Consider the following 21,008-nt stretch of genomic DNA (forward strand, 5'->3'; position numbering starts at 1 on the left):
TAAAAATTATGACATATTCTATAAGAGAATTTTTATTGTTAAACAAGATTGAAAGAAAGTACATCCATGAAATTTTCTTTAGTAAGGCTTGTCATGGCTCTTCAAAAAATAGGCTATAGCAAGTTGCATTCTCTAAACTCACTGGTTGTGGATGTCTCTACATGCCTATAGAAATGGATACATTCTGAATGAGGCTAGGAAGAATCAGAGATCTCAGGAATCTTTCTAGAAAACTGTATTACTAAAATATTACCACTAGCCCATGTACATTGGTATTAAGTATTGTGTTGGTACTCAGTCAGATACAAAATTCATTTAAATACATTTTACTTTTTGTAAACAAACTATGTTAGGAGACGCATTATAGGCACTAAGAAATTGTGTTTATAACTAAAAGTAAAAGATCAGGGAATATGTCTTAATCTGAGACTAGACTGATTTAACATTCAGTGTGAAAAACCTCAGGCTAGACTCCAAGAACTGAGTTTGAGTTCCCTCTCTGTCATAGACTAATATTTGTTTCCGTTTATACCAGGAAGGGAACAATTTGTACATCAAAAACAAATAAATGCAACATTGTAAGTAAAATGAAACAGTAAGTATTGAAAACATACCTGTAACAGAGGATGATGTTGGGGACAATAGAAAAAGAGAACTGTGGGTTTTAGATCAGTGCATTCATAGACTTAACACAGTGGTCCTGAGGAACACCTCCTAAATGCTTTGTCTGCCTAGAACTCCCAAATTCTCTTGACCTTCTTTAGGAAAAGAAGGCATCCTCTATGAAAAAACTCTAACCATAGTCAGGCAGGAGCCGAGAGGAGACATCATATGTGTGTAAGGAAGGAAAACTCACACCCAGCAGCGTGATTCATAGTGTCAAAGCGCCATTAGATTCCAGTCAGCAACCCTAAGGAAAACACCGAGTTCAGAAGCATCTATGTTGACTTACTTTATAAGGCTGTCTCCTCATTCTCTTGCTTAGCCGTTGACCTTGATCGAAACTTTATTTATTTATTTGTTTGTTTGTTTGTTTGTTTAATTATTTATTTATTTTACACCCCAACCCTAGTTTCCCCTCCCTCCTCTCCTCCTGTTCCCTCCCCACCTCAATCCACTCCTTCTCTGCTTCTGTTCAGAAAGGGGCAGGCCTCCCATGAGTATCAACAAAGCATGGCATATCAAGTTTCCATAAGACTAAGCATTTCCCTTTGTATTAAGGATGGGCAAGGCAATCCAGTATGAGGAATAGGTTTCCAAGAGCCAGCCACAGTGTTATGGACAGCCCCTGTTCCCATTCTTAGGAGTCTCACAAATAGACTGTTACTTATACATAGAGGGCCTAAGTAGGTTCCATGTAGGCTTCTTGGTTTGGTTCAGACTCTGTGAGTTCCTATGAGTCAGGTTAGTTGTTTCTGTGTATTTTCTTGTGATGTCCTTAACCCTCTGGCTCCTACAATCCTTCTTCCCTCTCTTTAAATCTGGAGCTTGAGTAATTCCATTCCTATGGTTCTCTATCCTTATGTGTGGACATACACAAAAGGAAAAAATCTGAATAAGGAATCTGAGAAGCCAACAAAAATGTCACAACTTAATATTGTATAGTTCACAGTGATCCTGTGCTTGTTACTCAGTCTTTCACTTTTAGTTAGCCTTTCTGATTGCCATTTGCTTTGTGTCCTCTAAACAAAATACAATTTTAATCAGACAGTAACTGTGACTTTTTTCTACTTAACAAGTCACAGATCTCATTATACTTATGAATGCCCAGAAAGCTAAATGGAAAAAAATCCATGTTTAAGTTATAGATAAAACACAAAGGACATCACATAAGAACATAGGCAGAAAAATGTCTCTTTAATTAAACTCAAAACAGTGATTTCCTTATCCCTATTTTCTATAGTGTTTTTATACCACAAATGATAGCACAAATTTAAGCTTTAGTCAAATAAGTAGAAATACCAAATAAAATTAGTAAGATTGTTGGTTTAAAAGTTACTGGATAATTTAGCAAATGGTGACTTAATTTATTTTTTAATTCAACATTTAATAGTAGCAGGAGCATTGACTTTAACCAAAAGATTCTTGGCTGAGTTTTTAATTGCTTACTTGTTCAAGCTACATTACATTTCTCACTAATTTGTAAGGTGATTGATAATCTTTGACCTGGCATATTTTAAGAATCAAGTGAGTTATTACACATGAAAATAAGTTGCCAAATTTTAGAATTTTACAAAAATATTCAATTTCATCTATTCATGCATTCCCCAGTGAAACTTTTTCTTGCCATGGCTGCTGTGATGTTCTGTATGTCCTGTGGGCCTTCTTGGTTCTTTGTGCGTTACCAGCAGTCTCATAGGATGATTAGGCCATGGCCTGAGTGCAGGTGTTTGAGATGTCTGCACTTGCTGTGCTGGGGATGGTCTGTATGTCAAGTTGTTCTGATTGATCAATAAATAAAACCTGATCGCTGTGCTAGCAGGAAGATAGCGGACTAACAGAGAGGAAATAAAGACAGAAGGCAGAAGACTGCTGCCAGCCGCCACCTGACAAGAAGCATGTGAAATGCTGGAAGCCACGAGCCACGTGCAAGTATAGATTTCTAAAATGGTTACTTTAAATATAAGAAATTAGAAGAAGCTGCACGCATACAGTTGTAAGCAATATAAGTCTCTGTTTACTTTTGGTCTGACGCTGTGGACTGAGGTGACAAAGATTTTCTACTTCAAGCAGAAAACTCTAGCTACAATGGGCTTCAGCAAGTGGTGGGGCAACAGTAGAAATGTAAGAAAATAAATGGAAGGCAGGTTAAACTGAGGTGTACCCTGGTGTTTTTTTTTTATAACAGTAAGAATTCCTTATGAAGGAATCTGAAGTTTTCATTGGTTAGAGGTAAACAATACAATAAATATTAAGGTTTATGTACCTAAGAATTGGAGGAGGAGGATTATGATAACAGTACTCCTGTCTCAATATTAAAGTGAGTATCAGACTTCTTGAGTCATGCAGGTACATATCATGAATCAAAGCAAGGAAGTAATGGGGACTATGAAGATTACAGAACACCTGATCATTCACACTGAAGTGTGCATCAGCATATTACACCATCTCACAAACAGTCAGTGACTCCTTCACTTGTTACCATGGCAATCACTGACCCTGAAATCTCCACTTTCATTCCTTTGTATCTACTAAAAGACTTGATTCAGTTGCTAACAATCAATTAGTCTGGCCAAATCAAAAATAGTATTTCTGTGTTCCTTACTCTTCATAGTTATAAAATACTAGTTATTGCTTCATGGCAATCAATAAACAGTAGTGAAGAATGGAATTTAATGTGGCATCACTTATGGAAACTAAGAATCAACTGAGGATTCTGATCTCAGGCATTATTACAACCCTTAGAACAACATTTTAATAGATGGTTGCTATCTAAAGTATATGAACATATTCCATCAAATATAATGATTATTTTAAGTTCTAAAGGGATCTCACTATAAGACAATATGCTATTCTTAACAATGTGGAAAGGGTTCTCCTTTTTATTTCGTACTGTTCAAGCAAGGATTGTCCTAACCCCAGCTCTCTCTTGTTTCCAAATAAGTAAGTTTTTACACAGGCTGTCACTCACTGTGTGGTGGAATTACTCCAAGAATACTTTTTAAATTTAACTCATTTTCTCTCCAGAGTTCAGTCAAATACACACAATAGTATTTTAAAATTCATGAAAAATGTGTCCTTCCATTGTTGAGTTAATCACAACCAGAGTAGATATTAAAATGAAGATACTAACTAGCTTGTGTTCGTGAATTCAGTTCATATGCAGGTTCTGACTAGAAAAATTAGCAGGTTTACCCAATCCATTCATGTTGGATCAGATATTTAGATTAAGGAAAAACAAAAACCTTTCTTTTCCCTGAAGTTGTAGGAGGCTATGACAATAACTGAAGTAGACATTAGAAGCCTGCAAGACTAATGTTCTAATTTTGTAGATGAAAGAAACCGCATTTAAGTGAAATGACTTGCTTAACGGCTCACAGCCAATGGGGCAGAACAATACTTAGACCCCAACTGTCTTAATTTCCAAGCTTTTATTTTGTGGTTCCATGAACAATTTCCTAGTCATGCTATCATGTAAATTCGTGTCACTTTCAATACTATCCAAGTGCCATTTTTAGGCATAGCTTCAACTTGTGATTCCAAAGTATTATAATTAAAACACTGTATCAAGGAAGGTAAATCCATTAATCAAAAGAAAATGTTAAGGAACTGTTTATCTTTTGTTCATTTATCTTGAGGAAGTGATTAAGATACAATGCTTTTTGTCTGAAACCTACTCCTTTTATAGTTCAGATTACCTAAACCATCAATAGACAAAGATAGAATTTCAAAAAGCTGATACAACACATTTAAAGCAATATATTCTCAAGAAAATTTAGTTGTGACTACATTCCTGTCTTCACTCACTCTGTTGACACTTAAGTCTGGGTCCCATATTAGAGTTAAAGGAAAAAGGAAGAACTAGTGTACAACCATGGCTGCCTTCACAGAACCTGAAAACAACCAGCAAGCCAGACTCAAACAAACATCACAAATTAATCATAACATATTGGTTTTCAAAAGTTAACTTTCTTCCTTCAGAAAAGAAATCAGGTCCTATGCATGCGTGCAAAGGGTGGAAGTCAGTTTACTGTCAAGGAAGATAGCAATGGTGTAGGCCCAAGGTACTCCAGACCATGTGGCTGACATGACTGCTCTACAATTCCTCAGTGCATTAACTAAAAGACATAGTTAAAAACTTTGCATCTAGATGAATTATTTTCTTTTCCCATGGTCATGAAATAACAGCATATATGTGAGCTGTGGTCAATATGTTTTTAGGAAAACGCAGAGCACTGGTTAGTATAATATTTGAAATTTCCTTGGAAGCTGAGCCTCTAACTATAGAGAAATCATGATTGCCCTAAAAACAAACAAAAAATGCTAACTTACCTTGCCTGCAGTATTTGAAGCTGAGGCTGTTCTTTTGGTGATATAGCCCAACTTGACTAGGACCATGAATTTTCATTTCTTACTAATCAATTTTGTATTCTACATGATGACCTCAATTCTGTCTTCCATGTGTCATTAGTACTACTTGGACTATTCTCAACTAAATCAAACTGTAATTTTTTTTATTATTTTCTCACAGTAAATTAAATTGTCCAGTTAATCTGCCTTAATTATTTCCCAACACCATGGTTATCTCCCCTCCCCATCTTCTTTTGGTATGACCCACCTATTTGGCATTCTTTCTTCCCCTATACCCAAATCTATACACCTGCTCTTCCTGTTGACAAGAATACAATTAGCATTTGGAATGCCTGCCTCTTTGCTTCATTGGTCCTTAGCTTACTGTTACTATAGAAACTTTCTTGGGTAAAAGAATCTGGCATGCAGCCTGTCTCATCAAGAGCGTAGCATGAAGAGTAGCAATTATGTTTAATGTTAAGTAACTGAGTGCTTTCTATTAGCCCCGCACAGTGACAGCCATTTTATACTTCTCCAGGTCTCACTACTTCCAGATAAGCATGATTTCTCATTTTACAAACAGACTATTTCAGAAACTAAACTGTAAGTGCAAAGTCACTTAGTCCATACATAAAAGATTTCATCTCAACCAAGAGCCTCTAGATCAAATTTTCATACAATAAGAATTAAGATTAAAGAAACTCAAAAACATCAACAATATGTTAACCCCTAAAAGTAGATAAAGACTGATAGAAGTCCTGGTTCAGGTAAGCAGGTAATTGCCTCACATCTTTCAGAATCTTTTTATATGCCTAAGCCTGAAACTTAGCCAAAATTTTACGCTGGGGATGTCTTTCTGTATGCTGTGAATGTGTTGCTCTGATTGATTGATAAATAAAATGCTGATTGGCTAGTAGCCAGGCAGAAAGTATAGTATAGGTGGGATAAGAGAGAGGAGAATTCTGGGAAGTGGAAGCCTGAGTCAGGAGACGCTGCCAGCTGCTGCCACCATGAAAAGATGTAAAGTACCGGTAAGCCACAAACCACGTGGCAACTTATAGATTAATAGCAAGAAGCCTGCCATGGCCATACAGTTTATAAGTAATATAAGTCTCTGTGTATTACTTGGGTCTGAGTGGCTGTGGGCCTGAGAAGGACTGGAGAAAACTCCAACTACAGTTCTACTTTACATGTTTCTTCTTCTTACACATGGAAATACTGACTAAAACTTTTAAAAATATTTTATGCAAATTAGCTCTTGGATTCTTGTCAGAAGGGGATCAGGTTGTCTCCAGGGCCCTGAGTAATATTCAATATTCTTACATGTTACTGGCACAGGAGATAGTGCCCTGCTTCCTGTTGTGTGGCCCAAGTAGAATATGAAAACTGGAATCCTTTCTTGTTCTGAGATGATCTTGATGAGAAAAAACTTCTAGACAATTTCAAAGCAAAATAAAACAACAAGAAAAAAGCAGACATTCCCTAAAGCACACAATTACTGTAACATAGAAGGGAATCCATGCAAGGTCATCCTAGACTAAGAAATTAAAACCTCAGCTCTACAGAAAAATAGGAGAAAATGTTATAAAAAATCTAAGCCACTCTTTTCATTTGGTAAATGAGAAAGATGAAAGCAGAGAATTCAAATAAAGATAAGTCAAGATAGATAGGATAAATAAAGATAAGATGGGAGCAAAGGCAACACTTTTACTGACCACCCTGAGAGTATCACCTCACTCTCCACTGCCATATATAAAAATCAATTAAGTGACATTGAATTAATGCCATTGGAAGTATGACTTGAGTGCCTCAGTGGCATGGCTACCCTCCAGGAGAATGTGACTTAAATAAAATGCATCCTTTCAATATTAAGGAGCTTAGCCATGGTCAAGCTTTCTAATTAGGTCAGCATAATTTAAAACAGACTAAAAGTCATCCCAGGTGGGAATATCAAAAATTCATAATTTTGCCTGGAATTCAATCTCTGCGACCTTGCATGTTTCAGAAGTGCAATAATTTACTCCTGGACCCTGTGAGATTTAGATATTTATAGAGACAACAGTCTGAAAAGATAACACATGCACAAAAGCGCACACAGACTCAGGAAGCAATGAAGACAGCGAATCTATGTTGATATTTGTCAAGGAGTAATGAGCATGGCAATTCTTTCTAAGTATTTGTTCTCTTATTGTACATTCGGGAACAGAGGCAGGTTTTACCCCTCAAGTTAATGACAAATAAATTATTCCCTTTAGAACCCTGGGAGAAGCTCCAGTATAAATAAAGATTCTACACCACCTCAACTGTTTGGGGGCATTCTTGTTTTGTTTTTACTGACAGTTGCCATTCATGGCTACTTTAATTCTATTTCAGATTTAGAAGCTTCTCAGTGGAAAGTTTGGAATCCTGGGTAAAACCCTGCGGAAGCTCCTCCCACCTTCATTGTGATTGGCTTTAGTTTCTTCCTTTTGGAGAGGTCGATTGCTCATTAGTGCTAAGCCAAAAGCTTGCAGGGAAAAATGAAGAAGCAAGTTTAAGTTGAGAAAGGCTTTATCAAATCTTCAAGAGCCTAGAAGGGGAAAATTACTTCAGCATAAAACATAAAACCCTACACACACAGGTTCATAGCTGGCTGGAGAAGGGGGATTTCAAGGGGGGGGGATAGCATTTGCCAAGTTCTGAGTGACTTTGTATTATCAAGGGTAAACAGGGTGTTCGTGTCAGTGGCTGTACCTCACTACTGCGAAATGGTACTAAATCAATTTTAAAATTATGAATAGTGTGTTAAATGAAAAAAAAAGGGTGGCAGGACTTGCAGTCCAGTGCACTGCTCTCCCCGTGCTGTGCACTTAACTATTGTCACTCTTATCCAGTGCACTGCTCTCCCCGTGCTGTGCACTTAACTATTGTCACTCTTATCCAGTGCACTGCTCTCCCCGTGCCGTGCACTTTACTATTGTCACTCTTATCCAGTGCACTGCTCTCCCCGTGCCGTGCACTTTACTATTGTCACTCTTATCCAGTGCACTGCTCTCCCCGTGTCACTATTGTCACTCTTATCCAGTGCACTGCTCTCCACGTGCTGTGCACTTTACTATTGTCACTCTTATCCAGTGCACTGCTCTCCCCGTGCTGTGCACTTTACTATTGTCACTCTTTACTTTCCAAGTAAAGTTAGATGGCCAGAACTCTCATCACAACCCTCATGAGAAACTCAAATTTACTATTAATAAATAATAAATTAAAAATCAAATAGAAACTCAAATTTATATTAAAATATATTCATTGACTCAGAATCCCAATGAGAAAGTTGAGTAATTAAGAACTGCCATTTATTGACCGCTGACTGTGTTGTTACGATGTTTGCTTTCTTTCTTATCCAGCTTTCAGTTTAAGGATAACATTTATACCAATATATTACTGACTGCAGGAATACAGCAACATAGAGGAATAGTATTTATGTGAATGAAAGGACAGGAGTGAGCTGCAGGGAGCATCGCTCAGGCATAGTTTGAGAAACAACAAAAAGTAGAGAATGAAAAACACTCTACCAGATATTAAAGTGGGAATCGAGAAGAGTTTGCCAAATGAGGTTCAGAGAGAGCCTGTCTCAAGAAACAAGGTGGAGAGTGATTGACCAAAATCCCACCATCAACCTCTGACCTGCACATAATCGTGCATGCATGCACAAACACACACACACACACACACACACACACACACACACACACACACACAGGCACAGACACTCCAAAATATAATATAAAAAAAAAATCTAAAATATGGAACCTCATTTGTCATAGGGAGAAGAAAAAGCAAAGGATGGAATTAGAGTTAGTATTTTGATTGTTTTCCTAAATTTGAAACAGAAATACCCTGGGCTTGCCTTTTCCGGACCGACTGGCCTATAGAATAAAGGATTTGATGGAGGTTCTTACCTGGTTTTTATTGTAGACTCCCTTGAGATTAAGAAAAGCTTCCTACTATGGCACCCAAACAGATGCATACATATGCAGGATTTCCCATGGAAAATATAACAGTGGAATGAGAAATCAATTTAAAGAAAAATATGAAAACTAGAGTCTCGTGAGTGTAGAATATAAATGCTTAAGGCAAATCTCAATGAGACATCTCCCAGAAAAGAAAACAAGTCCATTGTTTTATTGTTTTGTTTCATGCACCTTCTACAAGAAGCTGACGAAGAGGCTCATCCTCCTCACTCCTGCTTCAGAGCCTAGAGATTGTGTGATTATTCAGTGATTCAACACAAAGAGCCCTGTGCTTTCTGCAAAATGCCGGTGGTGATGCCGAGAGCTGAGGTGGAGGCCCATTAATTAAAGTAACTTCTGCACTTAAGCTCTCCCCTGCGTTCCCAGTGCTGCGTGCACTTTCTGGGTCAACTCACTCCTTTCTTCCAGTTACGTCTAAAGGCAAGAGCTGGTGACAGCGCAGTCCACTTGAATGTGTCTTGCACTTAGCTTTTAAAACTTTAACTGATCAAGTTAAAGACTATGAATTGCTTTTGTTTCCCTCAGCAGTAAGAAACGTGTGTCTTGTCTTGTTACCCATGAGTCTCTGCTCTGTAGGCTCTGCGGCCTGTCGTAGCTGTCAGATTGCATGTGATTTTATGCAAAGCTTTCTTTGGAAAATTTCTTCAGGTCAGCAAAGAATAGTCCACAGTATAAATTCAGAATCCAGCAGGCTTACTTTAAAATCTTATCCAGTTATTTTGGTCTTTCTGCTGTGCATTTCCTTCCTCTTCCATATCAAATGAGTAAAATGATATGCCTTGGAGTTTTTGCAAGAAATGAAATAAGTTAATGCAGGGGTTGGTGATATATCTCAGTGGTAGGGTGGCTGCCTTGCAGGTGCAAGGCCCTGGGTTCTATCTCCAGAAATGACCGAGTATGTTAATGTAGAAAAACACTATCTAAAGCTTTTATCAAGCAAAAACTTAATAAATGTTATCAGAGAACACCATCTACCAGTGTGTTTTTTAAAGGCATTATATGTGCTGTGGCACTCAATTTTTTCATCTATAAAATTAGATGGTTCAAGTACAACCTAGTATTTTCTTCAGGCTGAGTATCTAATCCTTGACAAATGCTGAACTAAATGTCTGTTATTGAGCTGTTGATGAAGATAAGGGAAGCAGGCTACAAATTCAACAGGAAAAGCTGACTGCCAAACAAACAACAAACCAAAGAGTCTCTGGAATCAGGTCTCTGCCACTTGAAGAACCTCTTTGAATGACTTGGTAATGGATGCTAAAAATAAAAACAAAAAAACAAACAAACAAACAAAAACCAGAACTTTCTCATCAGAAAGGGAGTATAAAGATATTTGACTCATATTGAGGCTGGAAGTGTTAGAGGAAAATGAAGTGTGGAAGTACATTGGTGTGATACCTTACTCAGTAAAAGTAAGATATCACACCACCCGTGTCACAACCAGAAAGAACCATCTCAACATCTCATCGATGGCACATGGAATCAAAACTAAAGAAATATATTGGACCCCCACAACGAATGTGAACATTTGAACAATGACATTTTAAAACATGTAAGCCTGCTCCATGGTGTGCTCTTGAGACTTTTGTGAAAAGTCAGATGACCTTATGAATTGGACTGAAGTTTGGGTCCCCTGCTCTATTCTTGTGGTCCATGTGTCCATGCTATCATCCAATTATCACAGCTTCCAGGTGTGTGGGGAGTTCGAGGGTTGTGATAACCAAAGCCTGTGTGTTCGGTTTCGCTTCCTCTCAGGGTTTCTTTAAAATCTGAACTTTTGCAGTTCCCTAGGATTTTAGGATTTATTTTTTTATTTCAGTAAATAATGCCACCAGATTCTTACGTATGGATGGAGAAGAAGAAATCCAGATAATTTCTTCTTTATGCACACTAAAACTACCCAAAATATAGTTTTAAAAATGTGAAACTTGAGTCTGTGAACTTCATAGAGGAAAACATGGGGAACCGATCACTTCAAAATGTTGGTGTAGATAGTGAAGCAACAAAAATTTAAATTCTTAAAAGAGTTGTATAAACCTAAAAAACTTAAGCATAGAAAACAAAGCTAAGAGCTACCCTCCAGAGTGGGAGATGTTTACAAGGCATTCATCAAAATTAATTAATATCCAGAACATACAAGGAACTCAAAAAGTTGAACATGAAAGAGAGTATGATTTTTAAAATGGGCAAAGGACCTAAACAGACACATCTCAAAAAAACATAGAAATGGCTAAGTAAAAGAATTCATTCTCACTGTCAGGCTATTGCAAATCAGAACCACACCTTGTCATCTCAAGTCAGTTGAGCATTTCTTCTGAGGGACCAAGATGTAAACAATAAATCCTAGAAATTAATATTTAGCCAAAATTTGTTCTTTCAGCCACATCATATTAAAAGCAGTTATAACACAGTGAACATCCTATGACTTGTAATCTTCATTTCTCTTCATTCTCTAAGAATAAATACCCTGTGGCTAGCTTTCACAGTACTGAAAGGTACTACATAGAATCCTTGTGGGTGGAGGTGATAATCAATGGTCTTACCCAGCAATGAATCCTGTGAATAACAATAATGACTGGCATGGAAAGATATGTCCATGCATGCAACAGTGGCAGGAATTATGGTAAGAAGCAGCCACTTTCAGGTTCTAGACCCAAGGTGAATTTGCTGCTATTATTCCACTAAATGTACATTGTATCAAAACACCCTCTAAATCTGAATCTCTAGGCCCAGAGTTCAGTGCAGCTATCACACACCATCAAAGACATTTCTTTATGCAGTAAATGGTAGTTGTTATAGAAATCCATAACTCATCAAAGCACAAAACTGATCAGCTTCAGATGGAACATCAGCTTCAGATGGAATATCTACCCTATCTGAATATCTCCTGCTCTCAGGGCTCAGAGATCATCATGGAAGAGCAGGCTAAAAAATTTTAAGAATCAAAGATCAGGGACTACTGGAGCGAAACAGTGTCTTCAGGACTCTAATTTTATTGTATATATTGTGGCATATATAGGACAATTAAAATGTATGAAACAAAACTGAGTCTAGCAACACTGAAACTTCTGCATGCTATACTTGTACATTCAGTGTCTTTTCATAGATTAGATATTTTTAGACTATGAAGTATTCTGAAAAGTGAAAAAAAGTACTCTCAAAAGTGAACTAACAGTCTTTGGGTATTATAATAATCACTTGACCAAAGAAGACTTAGAGATGGGAAGTAGGGCCACAAGGAGACACTGTTCTCTGGGAGGGAATTCCAAATCAACCCACAGAAAGCCTTTTAACTACCTACTATGATATTGAGATGAAGAAACAAAAAGGTTGTCTGAACACAAGAAGAATCCTTATACATTCCTTCAAAGAACAGGAACTGAAACACCATTGAAGAGTGCCCAAGTTTGTTCCAAAATGATCTGCTCATCCCAGTAGGTAACATTTTCTCACCAGCAAACATTCCCTTAGATGTACTCACTAACATTCATGATCACACCATTTGTAATCAGCCTAAACTGAAGGAAGCCTCAACATTGAGCCACACACGAATGGAGACTAAATTATGGTACCTGTGCACACGAGACAAAAGTTCAACCACAAATGCAATTCATTATTGACTCTTATAGCAGCATGGATAAATCTCAACTTGAGTAAAAAAAAAAAAAAAAAAAAAAAACTACACAAAATTGAATGTTTAGACCTGGTGTGTGGTTTGGAGGGTAATTTCTTGACTCAAATGCATGAGGCCCTGAGCTCAATTCCCAGTAATACACACACACACACACACACACACACACACGCACACGCACACGCACACGCACACGCACACACACACACACACACACACACACACACTGTTATTCCATGTATTTCCAGTGTAGAAAAATTCAAAATACAGTAGGCAAATAAGCAGGTGTCTGGTATAGGATGGCATAGAAAGGAGATGGAAGCGACAGTGAGAGGCGTGCAGTGAGTGAGTCTTCAGGGTGATACATGCGTTTACTCTCATAATTACATGACCTTCATGACTCTCATGCTTACATGACCTTCTATTTACACATAAGGATTCCCCAATATGTGTTAAATATACAAGCTTCTGGTATGCCTTTAATAACCCAATAAAGCTGTTGAAACAGTTGACAGTTCTGTGGTGTTTTGTGGAACCAGGTTGTGTTCACACTATACCAAGCTCTGTATGATTTTCTGCCTCATCTACCCCCATCTTGGGTCTTTCCATGTCCCCTTTACCACCATCTTTAAACTAGCCATTTGTTTCTTCAAGACTTCATGGTCCTTCTGACCTCAAAACCTTGGTGACTACTCCTCCTCTCTTCTCCCAAACTGAACTCAAATGAAGAATAATAAGTTACATATATTATCTAGCTAACACTTCGGAAGAACTAGTTGGGTTTTATTATGCCAGTATTATAGTTAACAAGATTAAGTAGCTACTTGAAATCATACATGGGAGATATATGTATATGGCAGCAAATTGAACCCAATGCTTTTTGGCTTGAAAGCTTATATTACTAATAAATCATGAAAACTTCTAAGAAATGATATGATCTCTGCTGTAATATGTAATATAATCTGCGGGAGAGTCAAGAAACTCAAGAAGCTTCTGGAATGGAAGAACAGCAGCCAACTAAAAGCTGGCAAGGAGACAGCAACGTGGATAGCCATTAATTCTGCTACAAACAGGAATGTGTTTGGAAAACAATCGAAGCATGCAGATAAGATCCTATCTTGTCATACCTGGACTTCCCTGAACATTTGGGACATTTTAAACAACAAATCCTCCTAAGCCATCCATCCTTCAGTTTCTAAAGAAGGAAAAGAGTAATCAAAGGTATTTTTGCTTTCAAGTTTGCTATTATATGTTATTGAGAAAAAAAAAACTGTCACAAGTACTTCCTCTTGAACAGCACACAGGAATTATTGATAACTTTTTATTCTTTTAGTAACTGATTGGGCTCAAACACATTTTTATTTTTTGGTTTGTAATTTCTTAATCTGTAAAATGAGGTTTGACTAGCCTAGTTACACATTCTACTCTAAAATTCCAAGTCACAGGATTGCATTTTACCATCTGTGCATATAGTGGTATACTTGACCACATGCCCCCCACCTCTCTCTCTGGATATGCTTTTCTATGTAATCATAATACACAATAACCCAATATTTCCCTTCTATGTTTTGCCCTAGGAAACTGGCCCCTAAGAACCTCAGCAGTCTGTTCTCTTGTTCCAAGAAATGGGATGGAAGGAGAAATGGTAGCAGGAGACTAGAGTGATGCATTTCCTACTTAATAGTTGTACTAGTACAGTATGTATTAGGCATATGGGAAACTCAGAGGCAGTGCATAGGTTTGAGGAAGCAGGTCATGCAGGGTGTGCTCTGCAAGGCATATCTTGTCCCTAAAGTGCTCCTCTCCTCTCTGCTTGCTGGATGCTATGAGGTGAGCAGGTTTTCTACTTCACATACACCTCCTTTCCTCAGGCTCAAAGCAATGGGGCCAGCTGACCATGGAGGAAAACCTCTGACAATGAGCCATCTTAAGCCTCTCCTTTTCGATTGATTATCTCATTTCTTCTGCCATTACAACAGAAAGTGATTGACACAATCACTAAACACTATGGCAGCATCAAAATAAATGGTATTCTTAGACAAGCAGTCTATTTGAAAAGGTCTACGCTAACTGAGGGTGTACAACAGGAGACCCAAGATGGAAATGAAATTGGCCATGATGTTTGTAAGTAAATATACACATCACATTGCTAACAATAACGCCTGTGAGCCAGTGACCTTGCTGAAAGACTAGGACAATTGACAGGTTGGCAAGGCAGATCCAGTCACTAGTTGTTGGTGAGAACAAAGCAACCCACAGACTCTAGAGATCAGAGCTTGTAGAGGTTCATATCAAGTAATATGCTGGTTTGCATTTCTTAAATCACTTCCCACCCCCTCAAACTCCCTCCTCCCCATGCCTTTACTATCTAGTTCCAAGTTCAAGGATCACTTCAACAGAATTAATCCCCAAGTCCGAACATCCAAAAATGTAGCAGTCAAATAGTAACAACAGAGGGGAGAAGATAATGAGGCTGGAAATATTAATTTAGTCTTTAATATCTAAGTAATTATGTGTGTGGTAGCCAGACATTGTGATGTAAATCTCATTCATTACCTGCTTTGTCTTTTCCAAGTTAAAAATAAAAGGTGAAGATTTAAATTTCAAATCAGAAGATAAGATTTTAAATGACACTTCTATTTAATGGATGAATATTATAGTATTCAAAATCTTCATCCTCACTAGTAGACTAGTGGTACAGGCATGTTTATATACCATCTTTTAAAAGAAAGATCTGCTACTTAATACAATGGTTGATTTTAAATGTCAACTTGACATAATCTAGCATCACCTAGGAAAAAAGTTTCAGTAAATAATTGTCCAGATCAGGTTAGCCTGTGGACATGTCTGTGGAGGTTGTTTGATTATGTTAATTTGTGTAGAAAGACCCATTGAGCAGCTCCGTTGCCTAGGCAGGGGAGCCTGGACTGGGTAAGTCTTGAAAACAAGCTGAGTACTGAGAAGCATGCATGCACTCATCCTCTCACTGCTCCTGAGTATGGATATAACTACCTGTTTTGAGTTCCTGCCTTGACTTCCCTCCTGGGATGGACTGGGACCTAGAATTGTGAACTGAAATAAACATTTTCCCATAACTTGCTTTTTGTCAGGGTAATTTATCACAACAGAGAGAAACTAGGATATCTGTTATCTGTGAGATCTGAGATTGCATTCCTCTTCAATCAAGAGCTGAAATACTACCAGTAGCTAAGATACCGTTATTTCTTTAAAACAGATGAACTTTGAAGTCAAACTTCTCTCCTGTTATATTAAGCTTTATTCAAGTTGGTAAAACTTAAATATTCTCAAGGTATTAACAATCTGTGAAAATTATAGTAATTTAGAAAAATTTCAACAGTCTATAATTTGTTCAAGAAATACAGAATTTTGTATACAAAGTATGTTTTTTGCTTTCAAATATGTGGTTTGTATTATATGTCTAATAGAGATGAACTGGAATAAGTTCACAATCTCCTTGTTTGATAATAAATGAGCACTTCCCAAATAATAAACAGAACTTTAGGTTGTCCATATTGAGGGATTATGTAACTTTTTTTTTTTTTATGTCAGGGTTTCTCTGTGTAGCTCTGGATGCCATGGAACTGGCTCTGTAGTTGGGCTGGCCTTGAACTCATAAAGATCCACCTGCCTCTGCCTCCCAAGTGCAGGCATTAAAGACATGCACTACAACCCAGTTTATATAAATTTTAATAAAAGATTTATTTCATTTTTAATTATGTGTATATCTGCAAGTGTGAGTGTGTGAGTGTGTGTGTGTGTGTGTGTGTGTGTAGCCATGGAGGCCAGAAAAGGGTTTCATTTCCCCTGCAGCTAGAGTTACAAGCAGTAGTGATGTCCCTGACACAGGAGCTAGGAACTGAACTCAGGTCCTCTGTATGGCAACAAGTGCTTTTAACTGCCATCACTCCAACCACAGACTGTGTGGCTTTTACAGGCTCTGTATTTTCCATAGATCTTAAGTAGCAGATCAACTTCTTTATTCTTAGTCTGTCTTGATTCTGAGTTGATCTTCCATCTTATATCTTGCAAATCAAGACTGAACTATAGTGAAACCCATATGGTATTTTTAAACTGATATCTTTATTCATGGCAATGTTCATTATAAACAGTACCTTTAAAGCAGCCTAGAATCTTTTATCAATTGCTATGCTGTTCAAAGATCTAAATAACTGTCAGCCCTGGGTGATAAGCAATACTGAACATACATCCTAAAATAAAAACGAAGTAGCTCAGCTAAGCCAAATTTCGGCATTGTTCTTTAATCTCCACTGGTAAGTATGGGGTCACCATGGAGTAACCTGTTGTCAGGAACCTGAGTTTAATTCTGGGGTTTGAGATTCAGTATCACCAAAGCACAAAGCTTGCTTCAGCCTTTCAGTTGATTGTGTGGATTGCTGTGCTGGTGAAATAATGGGTTACACTTCACAAGCAGCAGAGGGATAAAATGACCAAAGTGCTAATTAAGTCTGAAGTACATAAATTCCCAGAATGATAAATACAGAGGGGAATGTGGTAATTCCAAATGTCAACCTCATTTGCACTGAACTTCTAAAATTTTTAATAATGCCTTAATTTTTCACATTTATAGAAAACGGAAGGTCCATTTTTATCAAAGGTCATGCAGGAGCCCACTTGCAGAGTGGAACATCACATTCCTATAATTCAGAGTGCAGTGTGAGCAGCCTGGTTAGCAGGCCACGTTTCCATACCTGCCAACCCTGCGTGGTGCTGGGAAAGTCACTAGTCACCTCTCAGCTGTGTACAGTTAATTTTATGTCTGTACTTGTCCTCCTCTGTGTTTTTATGCTGTTTCTCTTTCTATTTGATTTTTGAGGTCATTTTTGGTATAAGGTGAAATACCTTAGCTTGGTAATAAAATATGGCTAGGCGATAGTAGAGCATCAAGCAATAATACCTAAATTCGGGGTCACCTTTCTCCACCACTTCTAAAATTAACTGTCAGAAACTATCACAAGAGAAGTAACTTGCAAGTTTCTTCATCTTTTGGATAAAAGAAGATATTAAGTGGGTTTATTGCATCAAATCTTGAAGAGGAGAAAGCATCTACCACTTTGTATTTTCAACAGAGCTCCTTCCTCTTATTATCTATCACCTTAGAGGAGGTTTGGACTCCATTGGAATTTCTTTCCATTTATCTTGCAATGAAACAGGAACAAACCTTTTTAATACTTTTCAGAATAGCTATTCTTCCAGACGGAAGCCTGCGGATCGTAAATGCTTCTAAAGCAGATGAGGGAAAGTATATTTGCCAAGGGGAGAACATCTTCGGTTCTGCAGAGATTATAGCTTCCCTGTCTGTCAAAGGTAAGATTACAGGTAACATTCCAGATGTTTCACAGCCATGGCTTCCAAGCCTCAACATCGGGGGGAAATAAATGCAAGATACACATACATGTGTTTGCATTGATTGATGTGAATGTCTTGGTTTTAAAGTTTGCTAAAAATTCAGAACTAACACAACCAAATTTTCATTTCCATCATTTAAAGAATTAAAACAAAGCAAGGAATGGTGGCTCCCATCTGTAACCCCAGCATTTGGGCTGAAATTGTTTAGTTATACAAATCTGGTTGGATGGCAAGCAGGGAGATAGTTCAGCAGTTAATAGCATTTACTGTTCTTCCAGAGGACCCATGTTCTATTCCAGCACCAAGTCAGGACACACACACGCACACACATGCTAAAGTGAGAAAACCAGTCTCGAAAATATCAATAAGCAAGCAAATAACAAAAGGAAAGGAATCCACTGTTCATAGACATTTCAGTATCTTCCTTTGAACAGAATTAATAAATGAATAAAAATGTTTATTAATTTTTGTTCACTGTAACAAAATTTAAAGAATGCTAACGTTATAAAAATGTGTTTCAGCATCTGGGCTGGGGTAACCCGATGGCAGAGCAAGCGCTTCACATACCTGGAGACTTGAGTTCAATCTTCACCATTCCAATATTCAAACATTTCCTCAATTCTAGCACCAACTAAGGTTGTCCATTTGCTGTTACTTTAACCAGGTAATGGGGAGGGCAGGGTAGCTGTAAGAGGACCCGTCTCACAAAGTGGAGGCAGGCACCTCAGGTCACCTGGTGCCACAACTTCTCAGAGACGTCCGTGACTACAAGGTTTTTATATGTCGTTATTTTTGTGTGAGGTAGATCTTACTGTCTATAGGGTTACTAATTTCCTAGGTCTAAATGAACTAGATTTCAAGTCCACAACATTGTGTTAAATAGTTGAGCTGTTTTAAAAATGGAAGTGGAGACTGGAAAGACAGATCAGCAGTTATGAGCATCTGTTGTCTTGCAAAGTTCCCAGAAGCCACATCTCGTGGCTGCTAATGCCATCTCTGGGAACTCTGACACCCTCTTTTAGCCTCCATAGGCAATTTAACTAACATGCACACACAAAGTAAACGTCAAAATGAAATCTTTAAAACAGTTGTTTAAACTCATATTTTAGGTAGCAAAATCCCATCAATTAACAAAATGGTATTTTTAACAACTGAATTATAAAGTAATTGCTTCTTCATTATATATCTATTACACAGAAAATCATCCTTTGCCTATAAAAATAGAAAAATAGTTTATGTTTAAAAAATGAAAAAAAGTCTTGGAGGTGGCTGGTGTGACTCCCAACTGGTATTATATTTAATGCTGACAGACTAGAGATATGGTTTGGTTCACCTTGCTCTACTTTTAGAAATAAAACCATAATTTAAATAGCCAAGACTCCAATAAGAGAAAAGGCAAACATAAGGGAAGAACAGAATATAGTTTTTCAAATATTTCCATGTATATCAAACATTACTGGCATCCAACCCAGGGACCCAGCCTTGGTCCTAGTCCCCTGGATGCTCGTCTTCCGATAAGGTAGCATTGGAGCCACAAACTATTTATCAGTGATAGATGTTCTTCCTTAACTGTGAATGAAATGAAAATTGGGTTACTCAGGAAACACCATGTCCACAAACCTTCAGCTACAGCACACTGTTCACCTGTGCTGTCTGGCGAAGCCCTGACTTAGGCTACCAAACACGATATAACCTTAAGAGGGTTCATATTTAAAGTGTCACTCTTGCTGTCAGCTTGGGTTATTCTCAGAACTGCTCTGAAGGCTGTTAGTTAGGTATGAAAAGACACCATAGACAGCTAGGAGTAGTGCTTTCTTCTGGGAGGATCCTCTTGCAAACGATGGAGTTTAGATGAAAATGAAGCTCATTGCCATATCTGTTTTTCTTCCCCATCTACACGAAGGACTCCAATGAGGAAAGAGAAAACAAAACCTGTCTCTGTCGCCTCTCTACTTTTAATCACGCCCACATCACATCACAGTCATTTAACCTTAATCAATGAGTGCATGGCCAATTCCACTTTATTGGTTCAACGTTCTTCTAAGTCCATAAAATAATATTAAAAATGTCAGTTTTGAAATTCAGTTGTTACCAGTTAACAGAATATTTTTGCTGTAATAAAACCATGACCATTCAGCTCTTTACAGGTTTTATATAGTTAAACTAGCCACAAAGTATCAAAAATTATATTTCATAATTAGATAGATAGTCCCTCTTCTATGCCTCCTCCCAGTTCATAGAGGGTTTTGTCCAGCACAAAGCAAGTTCAATGTGGTGGAATTATATGTTTAGCTCCATTGAGAGAGTAATTTGGAGGAGGTGTAGCTTCCAAAACCCTAGTATTTCAGTTTTTGATGATATACTTGAAGATACAAATTAAAATCTGGTGCATGTATTTGAAGACTCTGTACATGTTCCATGCTTAAACTTTCTCTACAGTTTAAGGTATTGTGAGATGTGGGGAGGTGATCATACTAATGCATCTGTTTTTACCCCTGTAGAACCCACAAGGATAGAGCTTACTCCTAAAAGAACAGAGTTAACTGTTGGAGAGAGCATTGTCCTCAACTGCAAAGCCATCCACGACTCCAGTTTGGATGTCACTTTCTACTGGACACTAAAAGGACAACCTATTGACTTTGAGAAAGAAGGTGGACATTTTGAAAGCATCAGGGCTGTAAGTTTATATACTTTTAATTCTTGAGTAGTAATTTTATACGTGTTGACTCAAATGTAAAAATGTATAAAAATAGTTTTTATACTATTTTATGTCATGTATAACTGAAAATATTATTACAAACCCAGCAGGAACTTTGCAATTCATTAGTATGCGAGTCTGGTTTCTTTGCCTTTGCTAAATTAGTTTAGTCAAAGCATAAATGTTTCCATGTTGTTTCTAGAAGTCATATTGCTATTAAAGTGGCTACTCTCCTATTTAAAGAATTGTTAACTATAACTATATTATAATA

The 21,008-nt window shown here is 37.6% G+C and overlaps 1 protein-coding gene across 1 annotated transcript in view; it reads left to right on the plus strand.

Moving 5' to 3' along the window:
- Cntn5 (contactin 5) overlaps positions 1 to 21,008 on the plus strand; it is a 1,130,804-nt gene that overhangs the window by 979,623 nt on the left and 130,173 nt on the right. The window contains exons 15-16 of the mRNA XM_037208201.1: positions 17,870 to 17,997; positions 20,541 to 20,716. Of these exons, the coding sequence (XP_037064096.1) occupies positions 17,870 to 17,997; positions 20,541 to 20,716 (304 nt within the window). The remainder of the gene's footprint in view (positions 1 to 17,869; positions 17,998 to 20,540; positions 20,717 to 21,008) is intronic.

Source organism: Peromyscus leucopus, chromosome 7 (assembly GCF_004664715.2).
Source record: "Peromyscus leucopus breed LL Stock chromosome 7, UCI_PerLeu_2.1, whole genome shotgun sequence".
Taxonomy (NCBI): Eukaryota; Metazoa; Chordata; class Mammalia; order Rodentia; family Cricetidae; genus Peromyscus; species Peromyscus leucopus.